General features: G+C 50.4%; 5 protein-coding genes across 5 annotated transcripts; 3 read left to right on the plus strand and 2 right to left on the minus strand.

Moving 5' to 3' along the window:
• Positions 1–3,042: 3,042 nt before the first annotated feature.
• Aud_004688 (cytochrome P450) lies at positions 3,043–4,885 on the plus strand (the record flags this gene model as incomplete). Its single annotated transcript, XM_043289625.1, has 6 exons — positions 3,043–3,267; positions 3,319–3,435; positions 3,483–3,585; positions 3,645–3,716; positions 3,765–4,367; positions 4,419–4,885. The coding sequence occupies 6 exons, from the start codon at positions 3,043–3,045 to the stop codon at positions 4,883–4,885; spliced, it is 1,587 nt and encodes a 528-aa protein (XP_043145560.1).
• Positions 4,886–8,421: 3,536 nt separating this feature from the next.
• Positions 8,422–10,434, plus strand: Aud_004689 (uncharacterized protein; the record flags this gene model as incomplete). The annotated part of the gene is made up of 1 exon (XM_043289626.1): positions 8,422–10,434. One exon carries the CDS (start codon positions 8,422–8,424, stop codon positions 10,432–10,434), a length of 2,013 nt encoding a protein of 670 aa, XP_043145561.1.
• Positions 10,435–11,963: 1,529 nt separating this feature from the next.
• On the minus strand, positions 11,964–15,828 carry Aud_004690 (putative checkpoint protein kinase (SldA); the record flags this gene model as incomplete). The annotated part of the gene is made up of 3 exons (XM_043289627.1): positions 11,964–14,194; positions 14,270–14,723; positions 14,836–15,828. 3 exons carry the CDS (start codon positions 15,826–15,828, stop codon positions 11,964–11,966), a joined length of 3,678 nt encoding a protein of 1,225 aa, XP_043145562.1.
• A 609-nt stretch (positions 15,829–16,437) lies between these two features.
• Aud_004691 (DNA-(apurinic or apyrimidinic site) lyase APN1) lies at positions 16,438–18,414 on the plus strand (the record flags this gene model as incomplete). The annotated part of the gene is made up of 5 exons (XM_043289628.1): positions 16,438–16,945; positions 17,012–17,048; positions 17,106–17,225; positions 17,283–17,417; positions 17,478–18,414. 5 exons carry the CDS (start codon positions 16,438–16,440, stop codon positions 18,412–18,414), a joined length of 1,737 nt encoding a protein of 578 aa, XP_043145563.1.
• A 604-nt stretch (positions 18,415–19,018) lies between these two features.
• Aud_004692 (putative nucleotide-sugar transporter) lies at positions 19,019–20,941 on the minus strand (the record flags this gene model as incomplete). The annotated part of the gene is made up of 2 exons (XM_043289629.1): positions 19,019–20,386; positions 20,480–20,941. 2 exons carry the CDS (start codon positions 20,939–20,941, stop codon positions 19,019–19,021), a joined length of 1,830 nt encoding a protein of 609 aa, XP_043145564.1.
• Positions 20,942–22,538: the final 1,597 nt, after the last annotated feature.

A 22,538-nucleotide genomic window follows, 5' to 3' on the forward strand; every position in this document is an offset into this window, starting at 1 on the left:
CGAAAATCAGTCACTGAACGTATCCATGGTATCAAAACAATCATAGCTGTTGCCGGAGAGATCAATACAACAGAAGAAGACAAGATACGCGATTGAATCGGTTCAATTGATCATATACAGCATCGAAAGCTTACAACTACTATGGAACCTATACAATGTCGAAGAAAACACCTGTACGGCAACGAAAAATCAACCTTCAATGGATCCTTTTCTTATCCTTATTCAAACACAAAGATCGATGAAATTCTTGAAGACCTTAGCGTTGCTGAGCGTATTACCTTCCTCGAATATCTCGCCGCTCGATACGTTCTCGGCTTCTTCGAAGATATGCCGCTTAACATTAACATTGCTGATCAAACCGGCGCAGTTTGAATGGCCAAGAGAACGCGCGAGGCTGGTACTGCAAAGGGAAAAGGGAAGCAGAGGGCTACCCCGGCAAGTATTGCCCTCATTGTCTCTCAGAATTGAATGGGATCAGGGTTTGCTTTTGATAAAGCTTCAATCCCCAACCCCGAGACCGATGATGATGCCGGTAACGTTTGGTGAGATAATAACGGCGAGCTATGAGTATTCAAGGCTGACTTTTCAGGAATCCTTATAACGCGGTAATGAACACGCTATGGCTGCGAATGATGCCACCTAGATACACATCACCAGCCACGCATGGCTCAAAACAAGATATTTGATTCGTCATCATGCATGATGAATTGACGACTCTGCTATGAGTCCAAGTTTCTACTGCTTTGGTCAGGGACCAGTGAGTTCACGACCACATTTGAGCTGTGCGATTCAAGGTCATGGATGCAGTTCTGATTCAGCCGATATCCTCAGTCACTAAATTTGTTCAGCTGGGATACCGCGTGCGAGCTTTTTCTTGGGGCGCCACTAGGGGTTCATAATTGGGACAAGGCAACAACAGGAACATGGTTGTACGCCTTAAACAGGCTGTCCAAGACATCAACACGCGAAGGATCGAGAAGCATGGATTCTCACCTGCTGAGATCCTCTTAGGATTTCAGCCGAGGCATAGCCAGCCAGTTCCAGTGGGACACCGGGTGCTTAACGACGTGGATCATACGATTGGACAGGAAATTGACCTGACTCCTGGGATTGAAGGACGAATGGCACGAATGCAGGAGGCTCGGGATATACTCAGAGATCGCCGTCACGACTCTCCCTCCATACCACCATCCGGTCGCTTGCGGGAGGGTGATCTGGTCTTGCTATGGGATACAGTACTCTAGAAGGGAAAAGGGCGCAAGCTGGATCCGCGCTAGAAAGGTCCATTCAAACTAAAGCGATTGACAAGCCACAAGAGGTCAGCGGTTCTTGAAGATCTGGTCACAGGGATGAGAGTCGGGAGGTATCATGTTGATCACATAAGAAAGTACTGCGCCAGGTCCCCTGAGGCGTTAAGTGAGGCATGAGAGTTACAGGATGCCCTTCTCCGGAGAAAATAAGACGCCAGAAGGCTCCTACGAGAATGGAAGAAGGGACAGAAGGAGAGATAATACCCATTAATCTCGTCGATGAGAGAGAAGTGAATTTCTGGAAGTGCCAGACGGTAGATCTGAAGTCGTATGACCTCACTTCACCGCGGTTCTAACTCTCACATCTCTCATCTCCCAACTCTCTCTCTCTCTCTCATCTCCCACCTCCCATCAACCGATTCTTCTCCTTCAACCGCCCTCATATCTTTCTGTCTCCCTCACGGACCGTTCTCTTCCATCCCAAGCAAGGCAGAGGCGACATCTATACTCCGTAGTATGATAGGCTATGTATCAGTTAGGGAAGTGGACGAATCCTCATTGAGTCTAAAGCACTCCTTCCCAACCTCAAGAGATGAACGTATGGGGAGTCCTGCCATAGATCTACCACGCATAAGGATTCGCAGTACTGCAATGTTAGAACTAGTGTAAGACAATAATGGGCCCTGTAAAGGCCTGTAAAGAGGAGACTTATGTGAGAAGGATAGAATATGATGATATATAGAGCTATCTAGGAGAAGAGAAAGATGTGAGACGAAGGGGATGTGTTCATTTCATCGGAGTTTGGGGATGACGATAAATATAAGCTATAGACATACCCTTTTAAAAATTGTTGTTCTTAAGGGTTGAGGCCATAGGTTTAAACCTCAAGCTACATCAAAGATGAGACCACGAGATGTCTACTGAGACATAGGTCCGACCGTCGCTGGTAGTTGATAGCGTTTGCCAGTTGTCACGCCAGCTTGTGGAAAGCGGATCACGTTCGAAGCGAGTCTCAAAAGAGTAAACGCTCATCAAAAGCATCAAAAGTCCTAGTCCACTACCTATACTTGTTCTACACTTGATTCCGCCAATCTGAAACATGCACTGATGAAACCAAGGCCCATCGTCGTATTTCGTATAGGATATGTACCTGTTACTTCGCTTAAGCTCAGATCGACGGCCAGATGACAAAACCAGCCAATTATGGCTTGCGGATTCCTCGCCTTCCGGCTAACGAGTACGGTGTCTCTTCGGTAACCGTCTCTATTGGACCACATCTGACTGGCGATTGGGCAGAATGGCTTTTGACGAATTGTCGTGGCTCACCTTGAATGTCACGATCAGGAAAACAATCTGCAGCTAAAGCAGCGAATTTCCATATTGGGGTAAACGTCCTGATTGAACTCGTGCGCGGACACCGTGGGGCTTTCCCTCAAGCATTCAGCGGCCACAGCTAGTGTCATGCTCGCATATAACCCACATTTGATTTGGTAGAACTTTGCTGCCGGATATTAATGATGAGAACAGAAGCTGAGGCGATGCTATGATCTCGCCACGGACAGTGCAGCAGCGAAATGCCGACGTCGTATTCGACGTATTCGGTCAATGAGTCCCCGCACGGAACTACAGACGTCCGTGATCCAGATATAGGGAATCCTTGCCTTGTATAGTTGTATAGGGTCTATAGAGCTCAGGGGAGGCAGCGGAGTTTCATATATACCTGACCACGGCAGTGGCGTGGTCATTTTCTCTCTTTCTTTCCTGTCGCACCACAGATCGCAAAGCAATCAACATGGCGTTGATCTCCGAGTTGCTCCAAAGTCCGTACTTTCTCCAAGGCATCGCTGTGGCCTTGCTTTTGGTGGTTGTGTCCAACTTTTATCAGGAGCTTGTGGATGGCTTTCCATACCGGAACATACCCCTTGTTGGGAGAAGCAAATGGGAAATCTCAAACAGCAAAGCCAAAGAGCGCTTCGTGGCGTCCGCGAAAGACCTCTTTGCGCAAGGCTTTAGTCAGGTATGAGAATGTGTCCTGTTCAATAGGTGCAAGGCGCTGACATTGGGTTAGGGTAGGACTGTCTTTCAAATGATGTTCTCCCACTCTCCCATGATCGTCCTGCACCCGCGGTACATGGATGAGCTCAAGACCCATCCGGATCTGGACTTCAACGAAGCTAATAAGAAGGTGAGAGTTTTAAAACTGCCAATAGGGAAGGTGTGCTGACAATGCAGGCCTTCTTTGGCGCCAAGATTCCCGGATTCGAGGCTTTTGACGGACTGGACAAGGACCGCATCGCTTTGGATGTCATCAACAAAAAGCTAACTCATACACTTGGTATGTGAGGTTGGTTGTGTGTTGCAGAGGCGCCTCTTGCTCACTAGCCAACTGTGCAGGTAACCTTACCATCCCTCTTTCCAAAGAGACCGCGGCTGTGCTCAAGGAGACATTGCCTCCGAAATCCGATGGTATGTCCTTCCAGTAGGCCCCTTTGGCCCTTTCTGACGTGACAACAGAATGGCAGTCTCTGGTCTTCGCTCAGGAGATTCCATACATAGTTGCCCGATTGTCGTCCCTTGTATTTCTTGGCGAGAAGATCTGCCGTGACAAGGAATGGCTGCATGTGTCTGTCAACTACACTATCGACGCATTCACCGCTGCGCGTGATCTCAGACTCTGGCCCTCGCTTACGCAGCCTCTGGTGCACTGGTTCCTGCCGTCAACACGAAGACTCAGGAAGCACATCGCCGTTGCGAAGAAGATCGTGCAGGAGGAGATTCAAAACCGAGAACTGATCCGGCAAGGCAAGCTCCTGGAAGACGATCCCCCACGGACTGACGATGCCATCGACTGGTTCAGAGAAGTCGCTGCCGGCCGCCCGTATGACATGGCCGTAAGCCAGGTCGGCCTTTCTCTGGCAGCGATCCACACCACTTCAAACCTGTTGACGAACGTTATGTACGACTTGATAGCCTACCAGGAATACATCCAACCCCTCCGGGATGAGATTGTTGCCGTCGTGGAGGAGGACGGATGTCTGAAGAAGACCAGTCTTACCAAGCTGAAGCTCATGGATAGCGTTATGAAGGAAACCCAGCGGATGAACCCTGTCAGCATTGGTAAGTGATTGCTATCTGAGGCCGTCTGGGCCATAGAGCTGACTCTTCCAGGCCTCCTCCAGCGTCTCGCGCTGGCAGACATCACACTCTCCGATGGCACCTATATTCCCAAGGGAGCAATGCTCATCGTCTCCACCCACACCTTGAGTGACGAATCCATCTACCCCAACTCGGGCACCTTCGACGGCTACCGCTTCTACAACAAACGCAAAGAGCCCGGCAATGAGCACCGGTACCAGTTCGTCACGACGAGCAACGAGCATTTTGCCTTCGGACACGGCCAGCACGCCTGTCCCGGGCGATTCTTCGCCGCGAACGAAGTTAAAATCCTCCTGGTCCATCTGCTGATGAAATACGACTGGAAGTTCGCGGAGGACCGGGGTCGTCCCCAACCGTTCATGCACGGCACCGAGATCATCTGCGACCCAACTGTGAAGCTGCTTTTCAAGGCACGAACACCCGAGATCGATCTATCGAAGCTGGGGGAGTTACCATCGGATAGTCAGTCGTCAGTCTAGTGGACCTCGTTCAGCATGGCAGCAACAATATGTATGGTCCACTTGTACTCCGTACCACGTATAGCAAAGCGCACATGTCTTGTCTTATATCATGTCCTACCTACTAGCCTGGATATAAGCCACGTACGACGACAATACCACACTCACTATTCTTGCGGTGTTGGTCTTGGAACTGCAGCCGAACCTGTTTTCATGACTCGGCAGAGATCACAACACATCATCTCATGTAAGGATTCCCCAGCAGACGCACGTAGCAAGGAAAAACATTCTTTGCTACCCAAGCATCAGCATACGTTCAATTCGTACACTCCCACCATCAACATAACTGCCTCTGGTCACTCTGTAATCGACTATTGTCTCTACTCAGCTAGAATATCAGTACCAGCCGGATAAAAGTAGAAGTCTAAACTCAATTAGCACCGTATCCATGATTTCATGCGCGACGTGACTCACTGCAGCATCGGGCTACAGCCCGTCAGCAATCAACATGACTCAATGCCGAGGTACATGCGCGTATGCAGTCGCAGTCGCCAATTGTGGACGCAAGGGCAATAGCAGGATCATGCATAATCTTTTTATAGCTACTCCGTACTGATGCTGAAGTGAATTCAAACTGGTTGATCGTAGGAAATCAACTATTACGGAGTACCATCCAGGATCTCCAATATGCTTCGGCCATGGCTGATCATGGTTGACGAAAGTCAAGGTTTGTCCCGAGCAAGTTCCATGGAAATATAGGGCACGGATCTCAAGTAGATCAGGAGCTGGGTCTTGCCGAGATCCTTAATATAAGCCTAGGGCTAGGAGGGAACAAAGAAATCAGATTCAGGATCTAGCTCTAGATCTAGAGCTAAGATACGGAGTTGGGGTATCTTTGATCCCGGAATAGAACCTTTTGTGGTTCCGTAGTTTGTGCTACGAGTACTGTCCGTAGCTCCACGAACCATAGCCAGGAACAAAAAGGACACACCACTTTCTCCGTATTGGCAGCAGTAAATGCTCATGATGTCCACAGATTGATAAGTTTGCTTCTTTTTTCCCTTTCGTTTTTAACTACGCCGTCGATCCACTGCGACGTGCATGATACGGTAATTTACCACGCGCGCGGATACGCGTGGTAGACGCGTCCAGACGCGTTCCTTACCCCTCCTTGACGCGTTGGTCTGAGCCGTCCATTAAGCGAGTGATAGTCTCCAGATCGTCTCTACGGTGTAGAGAGGTAATGTGAACAAAGACTACTGTCAATTCTTTGTTGATTGTTCGCATTCAACGAAGCTTCTGCTCTTTGTGGTAGCTTATTTCGACTTCGGTTGACCACCATACCAAAGATACTGATGACTGTAGGGTAGAGAAAGAGTACGGAGCAGTGATTGCTACCTGGCTTGTGAGGCGGTTAGTCGCGTCTCCGTCGCTGCAAGTACAAGGTAGTCTGGTAGACAGTGACTAATGCACGCTCACCCCGTGTCCACGTCGTGGTTCGTCCGTCTAATGGTGGAGAAACCGCTTCTGCAGGAGACTGGGGATTGACTTTGAAATTTCTGAAAGTTTGAAACGAACCCAGCGCTAGAAGGGCTTGAATCGGGAAGATTGAGACTGTCTTGTCCTTGGGATTTGGGCCTGGCGGTATGAGCCGAGAGGTTCCTCCCAGCCACCGAATTTTCACCTCATTATTGATCTGGGCTAGGATAGACCGCTCAATTGAATACAGTTCTGTGCAGAGTACAAGACTTTAGGTCATGAGGTGAAATGGTGTGCCAACGCCTTGTTTAATCAGTCGGCTCTCACGGTCAAGATGGTGGAAAAGAACGTTGATGATTCACCCGCATCCCGCGTGCATCCTAATATTAATAGTCGCACCCTTGCAGTTTAGAGCAGTAAATGAATCAGCAAATAGTGATTGCAGTCTTTGCGGGGTCCAAAAGTCACAGGAACATCAAGCCATCACACTAGAATTAGCAAACTTAGGAGCAATTCGACTGGCTCAGTGGGAGGAACTACTCCATAAGGACGTCTGCGATTTGTCGACCAGGGGGTATTTCTGAGATTTTCGGGCCTCTGACTGTCCATAGAGCATCGTCGGGTGCGGTGAGGCGGTTCTGAAATGCTGACCGACTAGTCTTTCGGATATAAGACAGTCCAATGACTGACTTTCAATGTCTCCATTCCGGTAGAACTGTGGATAAGACAAGTCAGTCTTTTGGGAGTGGAAGAGTTAGAACATACCACGTTTGCAAGACAGAATCAAGCAGATACGATAAATAAAAATCATATGAACGTGAGATCGAGACATCAATTGCAAACCATGAATCACGAGACAATTCTCCGCATTCCAGAGAAGTCAGGATGATGATATGATGTTGATGTCTGAGGATCATGTTATGGTGCCGCATACCTGACACCACGTAGATAGATACAACAGCAGAACAACAACAACAACAGAACATCTTTTTTTTCTGATCTTCAAAATCATCATTTCACCTTTTAGGAACGTTATCCTTGACGTGTCATTATTTCCTAAGTCTATTCCGAATGATTGATTGAATTTGCAGGAGTGGAACCACTACTGCTGAGGCCCTGGACTGCACCTAACCACTGTGAGCCTGAGGCGTCGCTTGCGTTTCCCCTAAGCTAGCTTAGGTATATACATACCTTAGTTGGGTACTGCTCTTAGTACCTCTACTTAGTACTGCTGTGCCTTAGGGGTACCTCAGATACTGCGCCGTTTGGTATTATTACCGCTTACCAGCCCTCTCTACTCAGGCTACTCCTACTATTCCTACTACTCGTCTCTCTCCGGTTCTCTCCCTCACTTTTCCTTCCTGCACCCCCTACTGCTGTTTCTACCTGCGAGCACATTGCTCGCATCATTCCCATCTCTTCGTACTTTTCCTTTTCCTTGCTTTTCTTTTGTGTTGGTCTGGCGTTTTTGTGTGTCCCTTTTCGGGTGGTAAATGACGACTTCGCTCTCCATTACCTGCCAAATGCCCAATGGACCGCGGGAACCGTTCGATGTGATACTACTACTATCGCCTCTGCTACCACAGCTGCCACTGCAACGAGCTTGAGTCGCAACCAACTTCTCGTGCGCATTATCGCATCAGCTTGACCCTTGCACACAAATTCGATCGCTTTTCCTTCCTCCGACCACTCACACCTTGACGAGCTTCATCTCCTTTTTTTTGTTCTGTTGCTTTGCTTAACGACTTACGAACCCTCCTGTGCCGCCCACTGTTCACCGAAGACGTTCAGCCATTGATCGAAACGGATCCCACTTTGACTGCGATTGTGTTTGCGCTTCTGCTAATTTACTGTTCGTCGGAATAGTATCGCGCAGCAGTTGAGAGCGAAAAGAAGTGTGCGACGAATCCGAAGCCCGCGCTTGCAGTCTGACACTCAAAAGACTTATTGGACAACACATTCGCGCGAGCGCAATGATATTCGCTTAGGGGTACCGATCAGAACTAAAAGAGAATATAAACGACAATCGTTGTTCTATTCTGTTGGTCGTACTGCAGAGCGACCCCGACACCCACGCCATGGCTTACCGACAGCATGGGCTGTCGCGCACCTTGCCGAAGAACTTCACCTTCTACTCCGCAGGCACCGAAGAGCCTCGGACGCCTGAACGTGCATCCATCCATGTGGACGGACCACCTCCACCTCCTCGCCATTCGAGTTGCCGCTTACGAAGATCGCGCGTTCGCTCGGGGACCGACCTCTTCGCGCAGGCAGAGTACGATCGCACCACGCTTACCGCCGACCCATCTGACATCCCACTGCCTTCTATTGAATTACCTCCGTCGCACGACGCTTCTATAGCTCAGTCGTACCCTGGTTCCATTGCCAAAGATGATCGCTTTCTGGCGCCCCCTCGTGACCGAATGGCCCTGAAGACACCGCCGGCCCAGATCCGCGGAAGCCCGTCTGAACCCACCGACGGATGGTCTTCGTGGGACTCTCAAGCTATTGGGCAGTCGTTGCAGCGGCCTGGGTCTGCCTGTTCCCAGGCATCTGACTCCTCAGTTTCCTCATGTGAAACTTTCGCCTCGCGGCGTTCCGTGGGTGGAAGTTGCACCAGCGCAGAAAGTGACAGTTATGATCCCTTTTTTTACCTCGAGATTCCACCGAAGCAGATGACGGAAAAGCCATCTGTGGCCCCGGCGAGCCACAAGAGAACGAATCGCGGCTTTCCCAAGAGAGAACGTTGGACTCTAGATATGGACAACCACCTCTGGAATACCTATCAGCTCTACATACAAGATCCGACCATGACCCCTTTCAAAATGACACCTGGTAGTATTCCCCCGCTCGGTGTCACACACCGGGTTGCTAGAGAGGCTAAGAGATCGTGGGAAAGGAAGCGATACAGGCTTGCACGACCGTTCATCTCCTCCCTGCACCAACCGCAACAACCACAGAGCGGCGAAACGACACCAACGCCACGGACAGAATCTCCAAAGACTGTCTGGCCCAAGACTGAAGCCTCGACTAGGCGTCGTCTTAAGCTTCTTTGCAAGCGCAAGTTTTCAATCGCACCTCATTACCAGAGGCTCATGCAGTCTCGCAGCCCGACTCCGTTCCTGGATCTGTTCTCGCGGCCTTCGCACGAGGAGCACCCTCTAGACAGTCCTGGAAACAGCTCAGCGACTTATGCCACTCGTGATCTGGGTGTTTCCCTGGTTTCTAGCTCTGTGCCTGGACCTCTTTCGCAGCTTGCGGTCGAGGACCATTCTCCGCAAAATACAGTGTACGACTGGCCGCCAAATCAGGCAGTGGCTTGCGCGCCGGAGGCCAGCTGGACAGGACCGCTTGCGAAAATAACACAGCTCCATGCGGAGCATCCGGAGTCCATCCCGCGCCTTGGATCTCCATTTACATACCATACCTGGGGCCCGACCAGTTCAAGAAAGAGAACTTCTAGACATACGCCCAGAACCAGGCGAGAGACAATACACGTGACCGGGTCCCGGTTGTGCTCTCCTCCACGCACGGAAGTCTTACCAGCTACCGACGACACCGACATTGTGTATTCAGTATCAAGACCCTCTGAAGTGTCCACAGATCATGACACCCAGGGTCATCTGGAGACTCTGATTCGGGAAGGCAAGTTGAGTGACATCGGTAATCGTCGCCTGCGAATCCGAAATCGTGGAGCAACAACAAGCTCCATCACTCCTCAAAACCTGGATCAGCTCTTCTCTCCGCCCTCTTCTGCGTCCCGAAATGAGGAAAGCATACCTGTTGAGAAAGCCCTGCCCAACCCGCTATTGAACTTGAGCGGGGAGAACCTCAAACGCCTCGGCTCTCCTTTCAAGGTGGATGCATCTAAACGCCACGAGGGACGGAGAATCAGACACGTCCCCTCTCTGTCTGACCCTTTTGCGAGCGGACTCTTGCCCCAAATCAGACCCGTCAATCAAGGTGCTCCACCCAAGGACCAACAGAACGTGACCGGTGCACTGCCGTATGACCCGACTGAGAAGGGCATATCCGATGCGGAAAGAATCCGCAGACAGATCTTGAATATGTCTTACTCGAGGCGACAATAATGACCATCTTTGACGAGTCACTGACGGCAGTGTCGGCACCGCGATCCTCTTTCATATTGGTATCGACCTTGAATTCGATCCTAATGTACTAATGACCTGGACGACTTTGGCCCTGACAAACAGTGATCAGGAGTATAACGACAGAAACGGTACTGACGACGTTGATGACAAAATGACTTATAAACCAATTCGAGTCTGGTTTTCCCATTGTGATAGAAATGAGACGATAAAATCGAAAACGCCTTTGACGGAAAAAAAAAAGAAAAGAAAATCGCATACACCCAAGCGAAACAAACATGAAATCCGCATTGGATTTACGCAGGTCGGACAACATGTCATATTGCGAACCTCTGTACGATGATTTTGAAGTCAGAGTGACATTGCCGAATATGGTGGACGTACGACCTTAACTTTCCACTACCAACATTCCGAACACAGCAGGATTGTCTTTTCCAGTTTTCTTATCTCTGATTCGTTGATTATCTTCGTTACTCCCTGCATGGCCGAAGTGGCCGCTTTGGATCAGACTGAGAATTAAGTAGCACATGGCATGCCGATATGCTCGTGATAGACCCGACAACTCTGAAGATGCCATGGCCCCTCTACGTCAAGCACGACATTCATTGCACAAATTTCATTTCCTTCTCTCTACCAACTCTTCGACACTCTTTGAACCCAACCAAGAAAACCACAAAATCTCTCAAAAGAAGACCCTCCACTATCTTTAACTTTCCTTTCGTTTCTGCCTTTATTCACTTTCTGTTTCGCCAATTCCAACTTCATAAAACACGCAAAGACAATCGTCTCGATTTTCAATTCTATGGGCCAAATGACCCGACCTTTCTTCTTCACATATCCACCTTCTCATCTCAGACACAGACATGCTTGATGAAATGATACGGACGACCTGGAATGGACTTATTGACTGAAACGACCCTCCTCACCTCATAGATGACACGATTCAATTCAAGCAAAGCAAAGCAAGCAAGCGTGTTCGTTTCTGTTCTGTCGTTGCAGCGTTTCAACGCACTTGATCTCGTTCGATTCATTCAGTTGGCTTAGCTTCGTGGCTTCGTTGCTGCCTAGCTATTTAGTTGCATATGCATCTATGGCATTTTTTTTTTTTTTTTATCTTATTTATTTTTCTTTATCTTCAATCTTTCAGCCGATTATGAATTCGATTCATTTGAATTGACTGGTAGTGTTCAAACGTAGCGTAGCCTTATTGCTTGCATCAGTCAGATATCCGACTTCGACAGCGAGTGCCAATGCCTGCAATTTACTCAGGTCGTTGGTTTACTCTCTACATGGAGGATTTGCATAGATGTAGTCGCCACTATGAACAATTCATTTGCGAAAAAGTAGGTAGAATCAAAATAAAGTATGATCAGGAACTAACCGATTTCTGAATCCAACGCCAACGCTACCGGAGAGGAGAAACAAAGGCAAAAGGCAACAGGGTATAAGATGCGGGATCGTAACCATCATTAGGATAGGAGGTACCAAAGCAAGCAAAACAAGAAGGCAGCTTAGCTCCGTTCCAATTTCTTCTTCTTCTCGGCAAAAACAGCCTCTAGCTTCCGAATCTGCAGACCAAGACATTTCTTCTCTGCGTTCGCGAGCAGCCAAGCTTCCATCTTCTCCCGCACATAGCGCATGGAATGAGTGACAGGAAGGATCGGCTGGTTCTCAGCGTTGAGGAGATCCCGATCCGGGTCCGCGGCGTCGAGTTCCATGCGCGCCCAGCGCTCGGTACACGGGTTGAGTAACAGGTCGAAAACATCGGTCCAGATCTCGCGGTCCCAGTACCGTTTCAGCGACTCGCGGATGCGGTACGTACGCACGGACGCCGAGCCGCCTTCGCTTCTCCGCACCGGAGTCGACTCGATGTATTTCCCGAAAAGCATGACGTGCACAGTTCCCGCGAGGCCGTACAGATCGATCTGGTGCGTCCAGGGCCGCAGCTCGCGGATCTCGTTGCATTCGTGTTCGCCGGTCTCCCAGTCAGCGATAAACTGAACAGAAGGCTGGAATGCCCGCATGTCTATACCGCGGCCGAAATCGATGAGCGACAGGCCCTTGGTGCGCCAGCCGCACAGACCACGAGGGGAGTAGTGGATCTCGCGCGGGTTGGTGATCTCTTCTTCCAAGTCGATCAGAGAGGGTGCAATGGGCTTGTCGTCGAAGCGGATGAGACAGTTGTCGGCTTTGATATCGCCGTGCAGGATGCCGCACGAATGAAGGGCCTCAACGGTCCGGAATAGCTCCACGGTGAAGAACATGGCAAGTGCCTCGTCCAGACCACCTTCTCCAGTGCCATTGGCTTTGATTGACTCGTTACGCATCAGATTAACCAGATCCAAGAGTGTTCCCTGCCCGCGGTAATCTTCCACCAGAATGCTTTCCCCTTTGTACACGTGAAGCTCGTGGGCGCGGATGATACTGTCAGTCGCACGAGATAGCTCTGGTAGTTGACTTATGCGTTCGTGAGCGATCCGAATCATGTAAAATTCCCATGCGTTCGGACGGCCGACTTCCAGTTTGATCGCCTCGAAGCCATAACGGGAGTTACTGCGGGCTATCGCTTTCCTTTCGTTCATGAATTGGGAATCTCGACTGTCATCGTCTGCGGGTTCGGCTTCCGAATCGGAGGACGAACCAGTCTCGAGGCTATCGACGCTTTCCGCAAGGTACACTGGCGCATAGGCTCCGGCTCCCAGTTCTCGCCTGATGATATAACATCTCTGTGCTCCGGGTAGTTCGAGAATTGGCACATCGAATGACGCTTCGTCACCGCTTCGAGGACGCTTGACATGCGTTTTGACAAACTTCTGGATCGCAGGCGCATAGTGGCTTTCCACTTCAGGGTGACCATGGTACCCAGGGTAGGATGCAAGCGGCGGATCCACGGCCTGAAGAATGGTGTTGCGAATGTTCTTGTCTGTGGGATTACACTGGGCATCATCGATAATAACCCGATGCTGTTGTTGTTCCTTCAAGGGCGACAGTATCTTAAGGCTGGATCGTGCTTTCTTTGCCGTAGGACTCATCGCGACATCCTCAGAGAACCCAGTGAGATTCTCGGTTTGCTGTGGTGTTGCACCGATCAGCGGAGTGGTAAAGAGGTTTCCCATCTGCGGTTTGGATGGCGTTTTGGTGTTGTACAGTGTGTTTCGAGCTGCTGTCATCGAAGGGAGAGAGTGCTCGGTTTGCTCCACGATCGGTGTCATAAAAGGCAGACGATTTTGCGCGACTACTGCAGGATCTCGATACGGACCATAAGGTGGATTATAGTCCTCTGGCATCTCAGGCACAAATCTTTCTCTCCTGCTCGTCTCTTCATCATCCAATGTGTTTGAACGGGGCGAGACGGGATCCACTCCCAGTGAATGTGTTGGGTCTTCTTTGGTGGAGAATTGAGTCCATTCACCGTCAACAACACTCTCAGCCTGCGTCTGGTCGTCAAAGTCCTCCTCCTCAGCTTCATCATCAGATCTGTGAAAGGTAGTGGTCTCGTCGTCACAAAAGTCACTGGAGGTGACGGAAATGCGACCAGTGCATGTGCTTTCACCAGCACTCGTGTAGTCGTCATCCTCAAAGTCACTACTGTCTGCTACATTCTCTGTCTCTGCCTTGAGTGGCTGATTGAAGATGCTGTAGATCTCGTCGGTGGCAGCGCGAGTATGGATTGTCATTGTCGGCTCAGCCGTGCTCTTGCGCCGAATCTTGCCTCCTGTCGGAGAGTCGAACTTCATTTTGACTGGACAGTTTGTCAACGGTTAGTAAGGAATTCGAAATTGAGGGCACGAGAATGCAGCCAGGAGATGTTGCTTACTTGTTTGTGTCTCGCCTTTGACTTCGCGTAGTTTTATTTTCCGTGCTTTTCCAGCTTTGCCCTCAATCAATCCATCTTCAATCGCCCGCTGCGTCCCTTGTGAGCCTGCATCTTTCACTTTCAATTTTTGACTAAACTGCTCTGACAACCCATGATCCAGACTTTGCACAATCGCATCTCCCGCTGGTGTCTCTGAACCAGCGACATTGCCGGATATCTCCTTAAAGGGTGCTTTGTGCGAGCGCCAGTTTTTATCCATCCATCCACGGTGGATGGCCCGAAGTTCTTCAAAGCTGACCTCTTTGGTTGGATCCCTATAATCAGGATACACTGCCTCAAGATTGACAAAGACACGCTCTCGTCGTCCGGTTCGAGGATTTACCGCTTCCCTTACATGATGATCTGGAACTTGTTTTGCTTGCGTCGTTTCTGAGACAGATACATTTGGATTTGACTGAATACATGAAAACGTAAACCGAGATTCGGTACATGCCACCAATTAGTCCTGTGATCGTAAATATATGGAATTTCAAGAAAGGGTGATAGAACAGCGAACATGAACTCACCTCATCTCTGAAGATCGGCATCTTCTCCTTCGGAGCAGCCTTCTTTCCTGCCTTCAAGGTCTCCCCGGCCCACGGCTTCGCCTCCACACTGTTCTCCTTACGTCTCTCGTGCATCGACCCAATGCTATCCCATCCCTTGGTCTGCCCTGATACAGCGGGCTGGCTTGCTGCCGAGTCAGTGTCCGAAAAGATAGCCATCTTGGGCTTCCCCGACTTCGTCCGCGGGGCAGCTGCAGCGGCGGGAGCGGGGCGTTGCGCTTGCGGATCAGCAGCCGGGGCTGCAGATAGAGAAAACGGATCGACCTTGGCAGCCAGTGCAGGTCGCACCGCGGGTAAAGCTGGTGATGATGGACCATTATCCTGTGTGCGCTGCTCGTAGCGCTTCTGGAACTCGCTGTATTTGCGGATCAATCGTTCAGTTGGTCGAGCTTCGCGGTCAACCCCCAGTCTATACACTTCCTCTGCTTGCGTCCAGCGTCCAGCGCCTTCGAGCCAAGCGGCGAACTCTTCATAAAAAAGCGCTAGCCCTTCACCGATATGGTGACGCGCCAGAAACGCAAAAGACTCGCGTGGAGAGTCTGAAAAGAGCCTAATGTAGTGAAGCCATAACCGCAAATAGCGGGGATCATTCTTGTAGTGGGCTGAGGAGAGGAATGTCTTGACGGCGCGTTCAAGTAGAGGAAGAAGACCGGACTCGGCGGTCGCTTGTGCGGAGGGGTATGCGTTCAGTGTCCATTTCACGTATCGGTCATATATATCAAGCGGGTCATCTGAGTCATCAATAGCCTGCAGTTCTGCCTCGTACTCCTGTCGAATGGCATCATTCAGGGTCCTGGTTTCGTTTGGTGATGGAGCGGCGAGTTTGTCACTAAGGTCTCTGGGTGAGAAGATGCGAGCCAGCTCCTTGGCTGAGCGCCCCCCTGGTAATGATTGAATGTTCTCCTTCTGATTCTCAATGATATCAAAATTGATGAGATCCTCGGAGGCCGCCATGGCGGCGACAGGTAAACAAGCGTGCGGTCCGAAGGTATTGTTCTGGTGTAATTCGTGGGAACGTTCGTCAAGGGCACAGTATCTTCAATCTCAGTTCGTATGCGTCAGGTTGCCGATTGAGGAAGTTGTAAAAGTCGTTAGTCGATGGATTGTCGAACGAGGTCGAGATAAAAACTTGAGGCTGAGAACTACGCAAGTTTGCGTTTATCGATAAACAGCCCCTTTCGGTTGCCCTGGCTACTGATCACGTGGACACTATACTCTACTTGGTAATATTCGAAGGTTGACCTCTCTTGTGGGACGCTGCAAATTTACTAGACATAGTCTCAGATGAAATAATGAAGGACGTATAGATATTTGTACATCTGGATCAATTTTCTAGCTTATAAATAACTAAAAAATATTGGTAAGTTGCGTGCGCAATAATATTCGGATGTGACGTCGCCAGTAGCACGCGTCTTAACTACCATTCTCCGCCTCCACGAACGTTGAAGTATCAAACCCGAGTCAACTGAACTCGACACCTTCATCCGGAGGATTTTCGCCTTGAGACCATTATTGGGACTTTTTTTGTTTTCTGTAGCATATTTATACGATCCAGCAGACTCGATGCCACCACGATCCCGTAATGTGACGTCCAGCGCCGTCTCCGAATCCTCCCCTCAAAGTCCGAGAAGAAGCGACCCAACGAAGAACAGAAAGAGAGACATTGACGAGCTGCAAGAGCAGAGCTCTCCGCTGAGGAGATCGAAGCGCTTCAAGTCGACCGAGGCGTTAAAAGCTTCGCCAGCACCGGGCCAATCGGAGATCATCGACGGTCCATCTGCTATCGATTTGAGGCAAAAGAAGCCGGCAGTGTCCCCAAAAGGGAGGAGATCACAGCCTAGTGTTTCGATAAAGGAAGAAGTTGAGGAGAAGCTTGAGATACCCATCAATACAAAGGCGGATAAGGGGAGTCAGGCAGCGCCGGAGAAAGCAGACGAGACCACTACAGTGACGGGAAAGATTTCGAGAAAGAGGAAGACCAAGCAGGAAAAAGAGATTGAGATGCTCCCTCTGCGAGCCAGAACACAAGGTGTGCGCATGTGCGTAGGTGCGCATGTTAGTGCCGCAAAAGGTTAATTTTTCATCTGTTACTCGATACGTATTTCCTGGTAGAAGCTAATCAACTGTATGACATTAGGAGTTTTCAATGCCGTGCATAACAGCATGCACATCGGGTACTATGAAAGATTCCGGCCGGCTCGAGTGTGAAAGTTGGCTGATATACCATCTAGTGGTAATTCATTTGCCCTCTTCCTGAAGTCGCAGAGGAAATGGGAGAACCCTCCCCTGCAAGATGATCATCGAGATCAGTTCCGTCAGATGTGTCTGGAACACAAGTATGACGGCGCAAAGTAAGCTACACAGAGCCGTCCGACTTTAATGACCTGGCAATTGCTGACCAGGCACAGGCACATACTCCCCCATGGCTCATATCTCGTTAACCTAGCACAAGAGGACAAGGCCAAGGCGAAGCAGGCGTACGATGCATTCCTAGACGATCTCCGCCGCTGCGAAGCGCTTGGAATCACTCTCTACAACTTCCAGTTAGACTCAGACCACTACCACCGGAAACAAGTTGGCTGAATTCACTAACCATCCTACAGCCCCGGAAGCGCCAACCAAAGCAGCCTCCCGGACGCCCTCTCAAGGCTCGCCAAGGCCCTGACCAACGCCCTCGAAGCCACCTCAACCGTCGTCCCCGTCCTCGAGACGATGTGCGGCCACGGCACCACAATCGGCGGCTACCTACCCGAGTTCCGGGATCTCCTCGCCCTGATCCCGTGCGAGCACCACCGCCGCATCGGCATCTGCATCGATACCTGCCACAGTTTCGCAGCAGGGTACGACCTCTCCTCACCAGCGGGCTACCAGTCCTTCATGAAGGAGTTCGAAGACCAAATCGGCCTGCAGTACCTCCGCGCCCTGCACCTCAACGACTCCAAAGCGCCCCGCGGTAGCAAGCGCGACCTCCACGCCAACATCGGAACAGGCTTCTTGGGCCTCCGCGCCTTCCACAACATCATGAACGACCCGCGCCTCGAAGGCCTCCCCATGATTCTCGAGACGCCCATCGACCGCCCCGCCAACCCAACCCCCACCACCATCAAAGACGAAGCAGGTGACGCCGATGCCGACGTCGACGCCGACTCGGAACCTGAACAGAACAGCAAGAAAAAGACCCCCAAGCGGCCCAAGGCTAAACCTGCCGGGGCGAAAGCTCTCGTCCCCGACCCGTCCGTTTGGGCTCGCGAGATCGCCCTCCTCGAGTCCCTCATCGGCATGGACGCCGAAAGCCCCGAGTTCAAGGCCCTCGAGGCACAGCTCGCCGAGGAGGGCCGCGAGGTCCGCGCGAAACACCAAGAGCAGTATGAGCGGAAACTGGCGACCGAAGAGAAGAAGAAGGGTAAAGCTGCGGGGGCGGGGAAGGGCCAGAAGACGTTGATGGGGATGATGCAGACATCCGGGAAGAAGAGGAAGGGGGCTAAAAAGGGGCCTGAGAGCGAACTAGAGAGTGAGGATGAAGGATGTCAGAGCCATTGATGCTAGCTGCTGAGATATCGCATTCGAATTGTGGCTCTTGTATACTACGTGACTGTGACCGATCGAATTCAAACGAAGGGTACTACGCATGATGCTTATCTAAGAAAATTGATGGCTGGAAATGATGCTGCCATTACTTGAACTCTGATGGAGCGAGGTATCAAACAATATCACGTTGTAACTTGGGTATTGTCATGCGAGATCTCAAACTAACTAAGGAATCAAGCCCAATAGGCCCACTGGGAGGATATATAGACAGCATTGTCAAAAGTAATCATTGGTATCACTCGAAAACGAAAACGGAACCATCCCATCAACACGGGACGTCAATTGCAAATATGTGCACGAGCTATTTGCAGCTCGATCATCTATACCTTCCCCACAAGTTCGATGACAGATATCTAGTGATGTCCACCATGTATATGGTTGACGATACTCTGGATGACCATCCAAGCACCGCCCTTTTTCTGTCCCGCTAGTTCCAGACTGACAGGAAGGGAAGATTCGCATGGACACGGGCAGAAGCCGAGCATAGGGACTTGAAACCAAACCAGTGGCTTCGATGGAAGCGTCGTACAATCCCAGTCGCTCCTGATCAAGGTCTTTATCCCGACACTGCCCGGTCGGTGGACGGCTGTAAGTTGCCTCCAGCGCTTGGGCCTCGTCCCACCCGCGGCGGAAATTGGGAGTCGGCGGTCAGGACTACGGGCGGTGCGGACTTGAGCGGAGACGGACCCGCCAGACGCGGGGAGAACGGTCGACTCTCATTATCGCTTAGATTCCCGGTGGCAATTGTGAGTCCATGAATGTTGCTACTGGCCCCGCTGGCCCTCACTTGGAACGACCGCCGGTCGCCAATCAAGCCATCGACGGGCGTGAAGTTGTCGCCTGTAGGCGCCTGGGGCACCGGAGTGACCATGCTGGTTTCCGGATCGCCAATTCTGTGATACGTCCCACGCGAACGGGAGCGAGCACGACCGGAGTCGTCACTTTCCGAGTCCAGGTTCGGGCTGCGCTCCCAGGTGCCTCGTCGTGCCTCGGAACGCATCTTCGAAATCTTCATGTAGTTGTAGCAACCAATACTGGCAATGGTAATAAGCAAACCTGCAATATTGACCGCGGTCAATTGGTCATGGAACACGACGCCTGCTGCACTGATCGTAATGACTTCCTTGAATATGCCACAGATACTGAGTGTGACAACGGAGGAGCGTTTCAGCAGAGCGAACTCGGCTGAGATCATGCAAAAGGCCAGCACACCGGGGAAGATCAGCAGGCAGACGGCAAAGGCGCCGCCATGAGACTCTGACAGGGCGGCAAAGCCCTCGGCGATCTTGGCAGGGCCTTCAACGGTCAAAGCGATGATAATAAGCGAGACAAACATGACGGGAGTGAGGAAGAAGAGGGTGGAGAAGGGGTTGGATGTAGCCGGATGCCTCAGGAGTAGAATCTGTGTTAGTCCCCAGCGGAAACCTGAGAAGAACGCGGAGGCGATGACTAGAGCGAAGCCCACAACATTGAAGGCTGTTTCTCCGGCGACCATCATGACCACGCCGACGGTCATGGTGGCTATGACAAAGATCAACTTGACGGAGGGCGTCTCCAGTCGGAAAATGAAAGCGAAGAGAAGGACGAAGGCGAGAGCGGAGGATTTGCACATGGTGAGGAAGGTGAGGGAGATGAACTTGAGGGACATGTTGCCCAGCCCGATGTCAAGAGACGTCGCTGCACCGCAGGGAACGAGCCGGGTGAGGTAGAAGATTTTTGTGAGAACGGGAGTGGATTCGGAGGCATCGTGACTGTTTCTGAACGGTGAACCGGACGAGGTGGATGAAGGGTGTCGCGGGCGCAGCGCTGGGATCAACCAAAGAATGAAGGACGCGAGACTGAACTGGACGAGCATATGCAAGCTAGTCGTAAAGAGAGGGAAAGGAAACACAACACGGTCTTCTGAGAACATCCATTTGTTGTACTAGTGGACGAGAGGAAAAGAGTCAGTATGCAATGTCTAGATACGGCTCCTCCCCGCAAAAGGCAGGGGTCGGGGATGATGGACATCACTTACAACGGAGATCGACAAGGAAAAGAAGTACCACAAGAGGATGAGACTCGCATTGACGAGCAGTTTCTTGACGATGTTTCGATCTGCCAAACCCATCGAGAGGATATCATATCGGGAGGTCTTGACATCAGCTATCCGAGCATCCAATTGCCTCCGTTGTTTCCTCCGTCGGCGTCTCTGACGTCGTTGTTTCGCTGTGAGACCGGTTTCTTCATCATCGTGGAGCTCATCGTCCGAGCTCGCAAAATCCATCTCCACACTCTCTGCGATAGAAGACAGATCGGAGACGTCTGCGTCATCGGCCGTCAACGGTTTCTGTTCGTCGCGCTTGTAGTTGACCGCCTCGCCAATGGCTTTGGAATGATCCTCCCTCTGCTCGGTCGGGGCGGCCAGCGATGAGGGTCCTGCGCCTGTGAGGACCGAGCTTCGACGTCGATGGTGACTTCCTGCCGGCGACAGCCCCATTTTGTAAGGTTATATGTAGAGGGTAAAACGGAAACAGGAGAATAAACAAGGGAAAAGAGAAAGGAGAGACACTGCGAGGGAGGAAAAGACGGATCTACTAGGGCGCAGTGGAATCCATCAGCGATTGATAAATAACAACGAAGATTTGCCCCAGTGGATGACAGTCGGGTTGAATGAGATCACAGCTGGAGAGCTCGAGGGAATTGAGGATGGCACAAAGGAATGCAGACTTGAAGATCAATTGATCTGACAGGTCTCGTGGGGGATGCAGGAATATCAACAGTCTTCCCGAATGGCTGAATGAATGATAATACTAACAAAAAGATTGCTCACTGGAGGAGCAAGAAGGGAACAAGGGAAAAGAAATCAAAAAGGAACGAAATCAATGCACACCAGGACGAAAGGGGTAAAAATGAGAGATATTGCAGGTAGGCAAACTTCTTGTAGATAGATACAGAGAAAAGAAAAGGGAAGACACCGCCCCCGACTTGATGCAAGGGCGCGATGGGGATTGGGGATTGGGATGAGGGGGAAATAATGAAGTTTATTGGGATTTAAAAGAGGAGGAAGAACCAAGATACTAAGGTACCTAGAGAGAGAGAGAGATAGATCTAGCTAGTTAGTTAGTTCTTAAGTTTACAGTCATCAGGATAATGCCTAACTGACCTTTGACTAGTTATCTATCTACTTTTAATTCTGCTTTTTGCTCCATAGTTAGTTATATGCCCAATTATTATTCTAGTCTATCTACTCCTTAGTTATATCAGCATGGATTATTAATTCCACTCTGCAATATCAAAAAGGTCGTGTGAGTCGATCAACAGCCCCAGATCCAAAGTTTAGGGAGGAGGGAGGGTCAGGTAACTTTTGGCTAGCGAGCCCATACAAAAGATACCTGACCCGTCACTCCTCCACATAGACCAGAGTTATGAGATCCATCATGACATCCATAATCCATATCATTGAGTGCCTGATCTGACCTGGACCTGGCATGATTTCTATGACAGAAGACAAGAAATCTTCAGCAAAAACAGGTCTAATGTAATAATGACTTGAACAAATGACAGTAATAGACTAATACCTCTCATCTGCCTGTGATACCTCGCTAATAACAATAATAATGGGGACTGACTCTTGGCTGCCTTAGCCCCTGTTAGGCTTTGCCTAGGAAGAGTCTAGTTGCGTCCGGCTGACCCTAGATTCCTGTTAACCTCCCTGTAAGAGGTCCCAAAATCTCTGATAATGCACGGAAGTTGTGCCTTGTGGATGAAAATCTTGTAGGCATCATTTGCTGTTGGTCCCTTCCGGACGATCCGGGGTTAATTATTTTCCTTATTCTTCCTTCCTTGATGCCAATGAAGAATGGATCCGAAAGGCTGAAAGTCATTCAGTCTTCCAAGCCAGGCCATGGATATCTAGTATCTAATTAAACTAACCGTTGACGAATGTTTATAAGAAGGTTCAATTGCCTACCTAACCATGAAGAATGTCTCAACTCATTAATAATAATAATGCGGTCAAAGATAATCCTGGTGGGTTCATTGACTCCTCAGCCACAATTGGTGGATGCCATGTCCGAGGTCAATACTCGATGGGC

The sequence above is a fragment of the Aspergillus udagawae genome (assembly GCF_001078395.1).
Source record: "Aspergillus udagawae IFM 46973 DNA, scaffold_3, whole genome shotgun sequence".
Taxonomy (NCBI): domain Eukaryota; kingdom Fungi; phylum Ascomycota; class Eurotiomycetes; order Eurotiales; family Aspergillaceae; genus Aspergillus; species Aspergillus udagawae.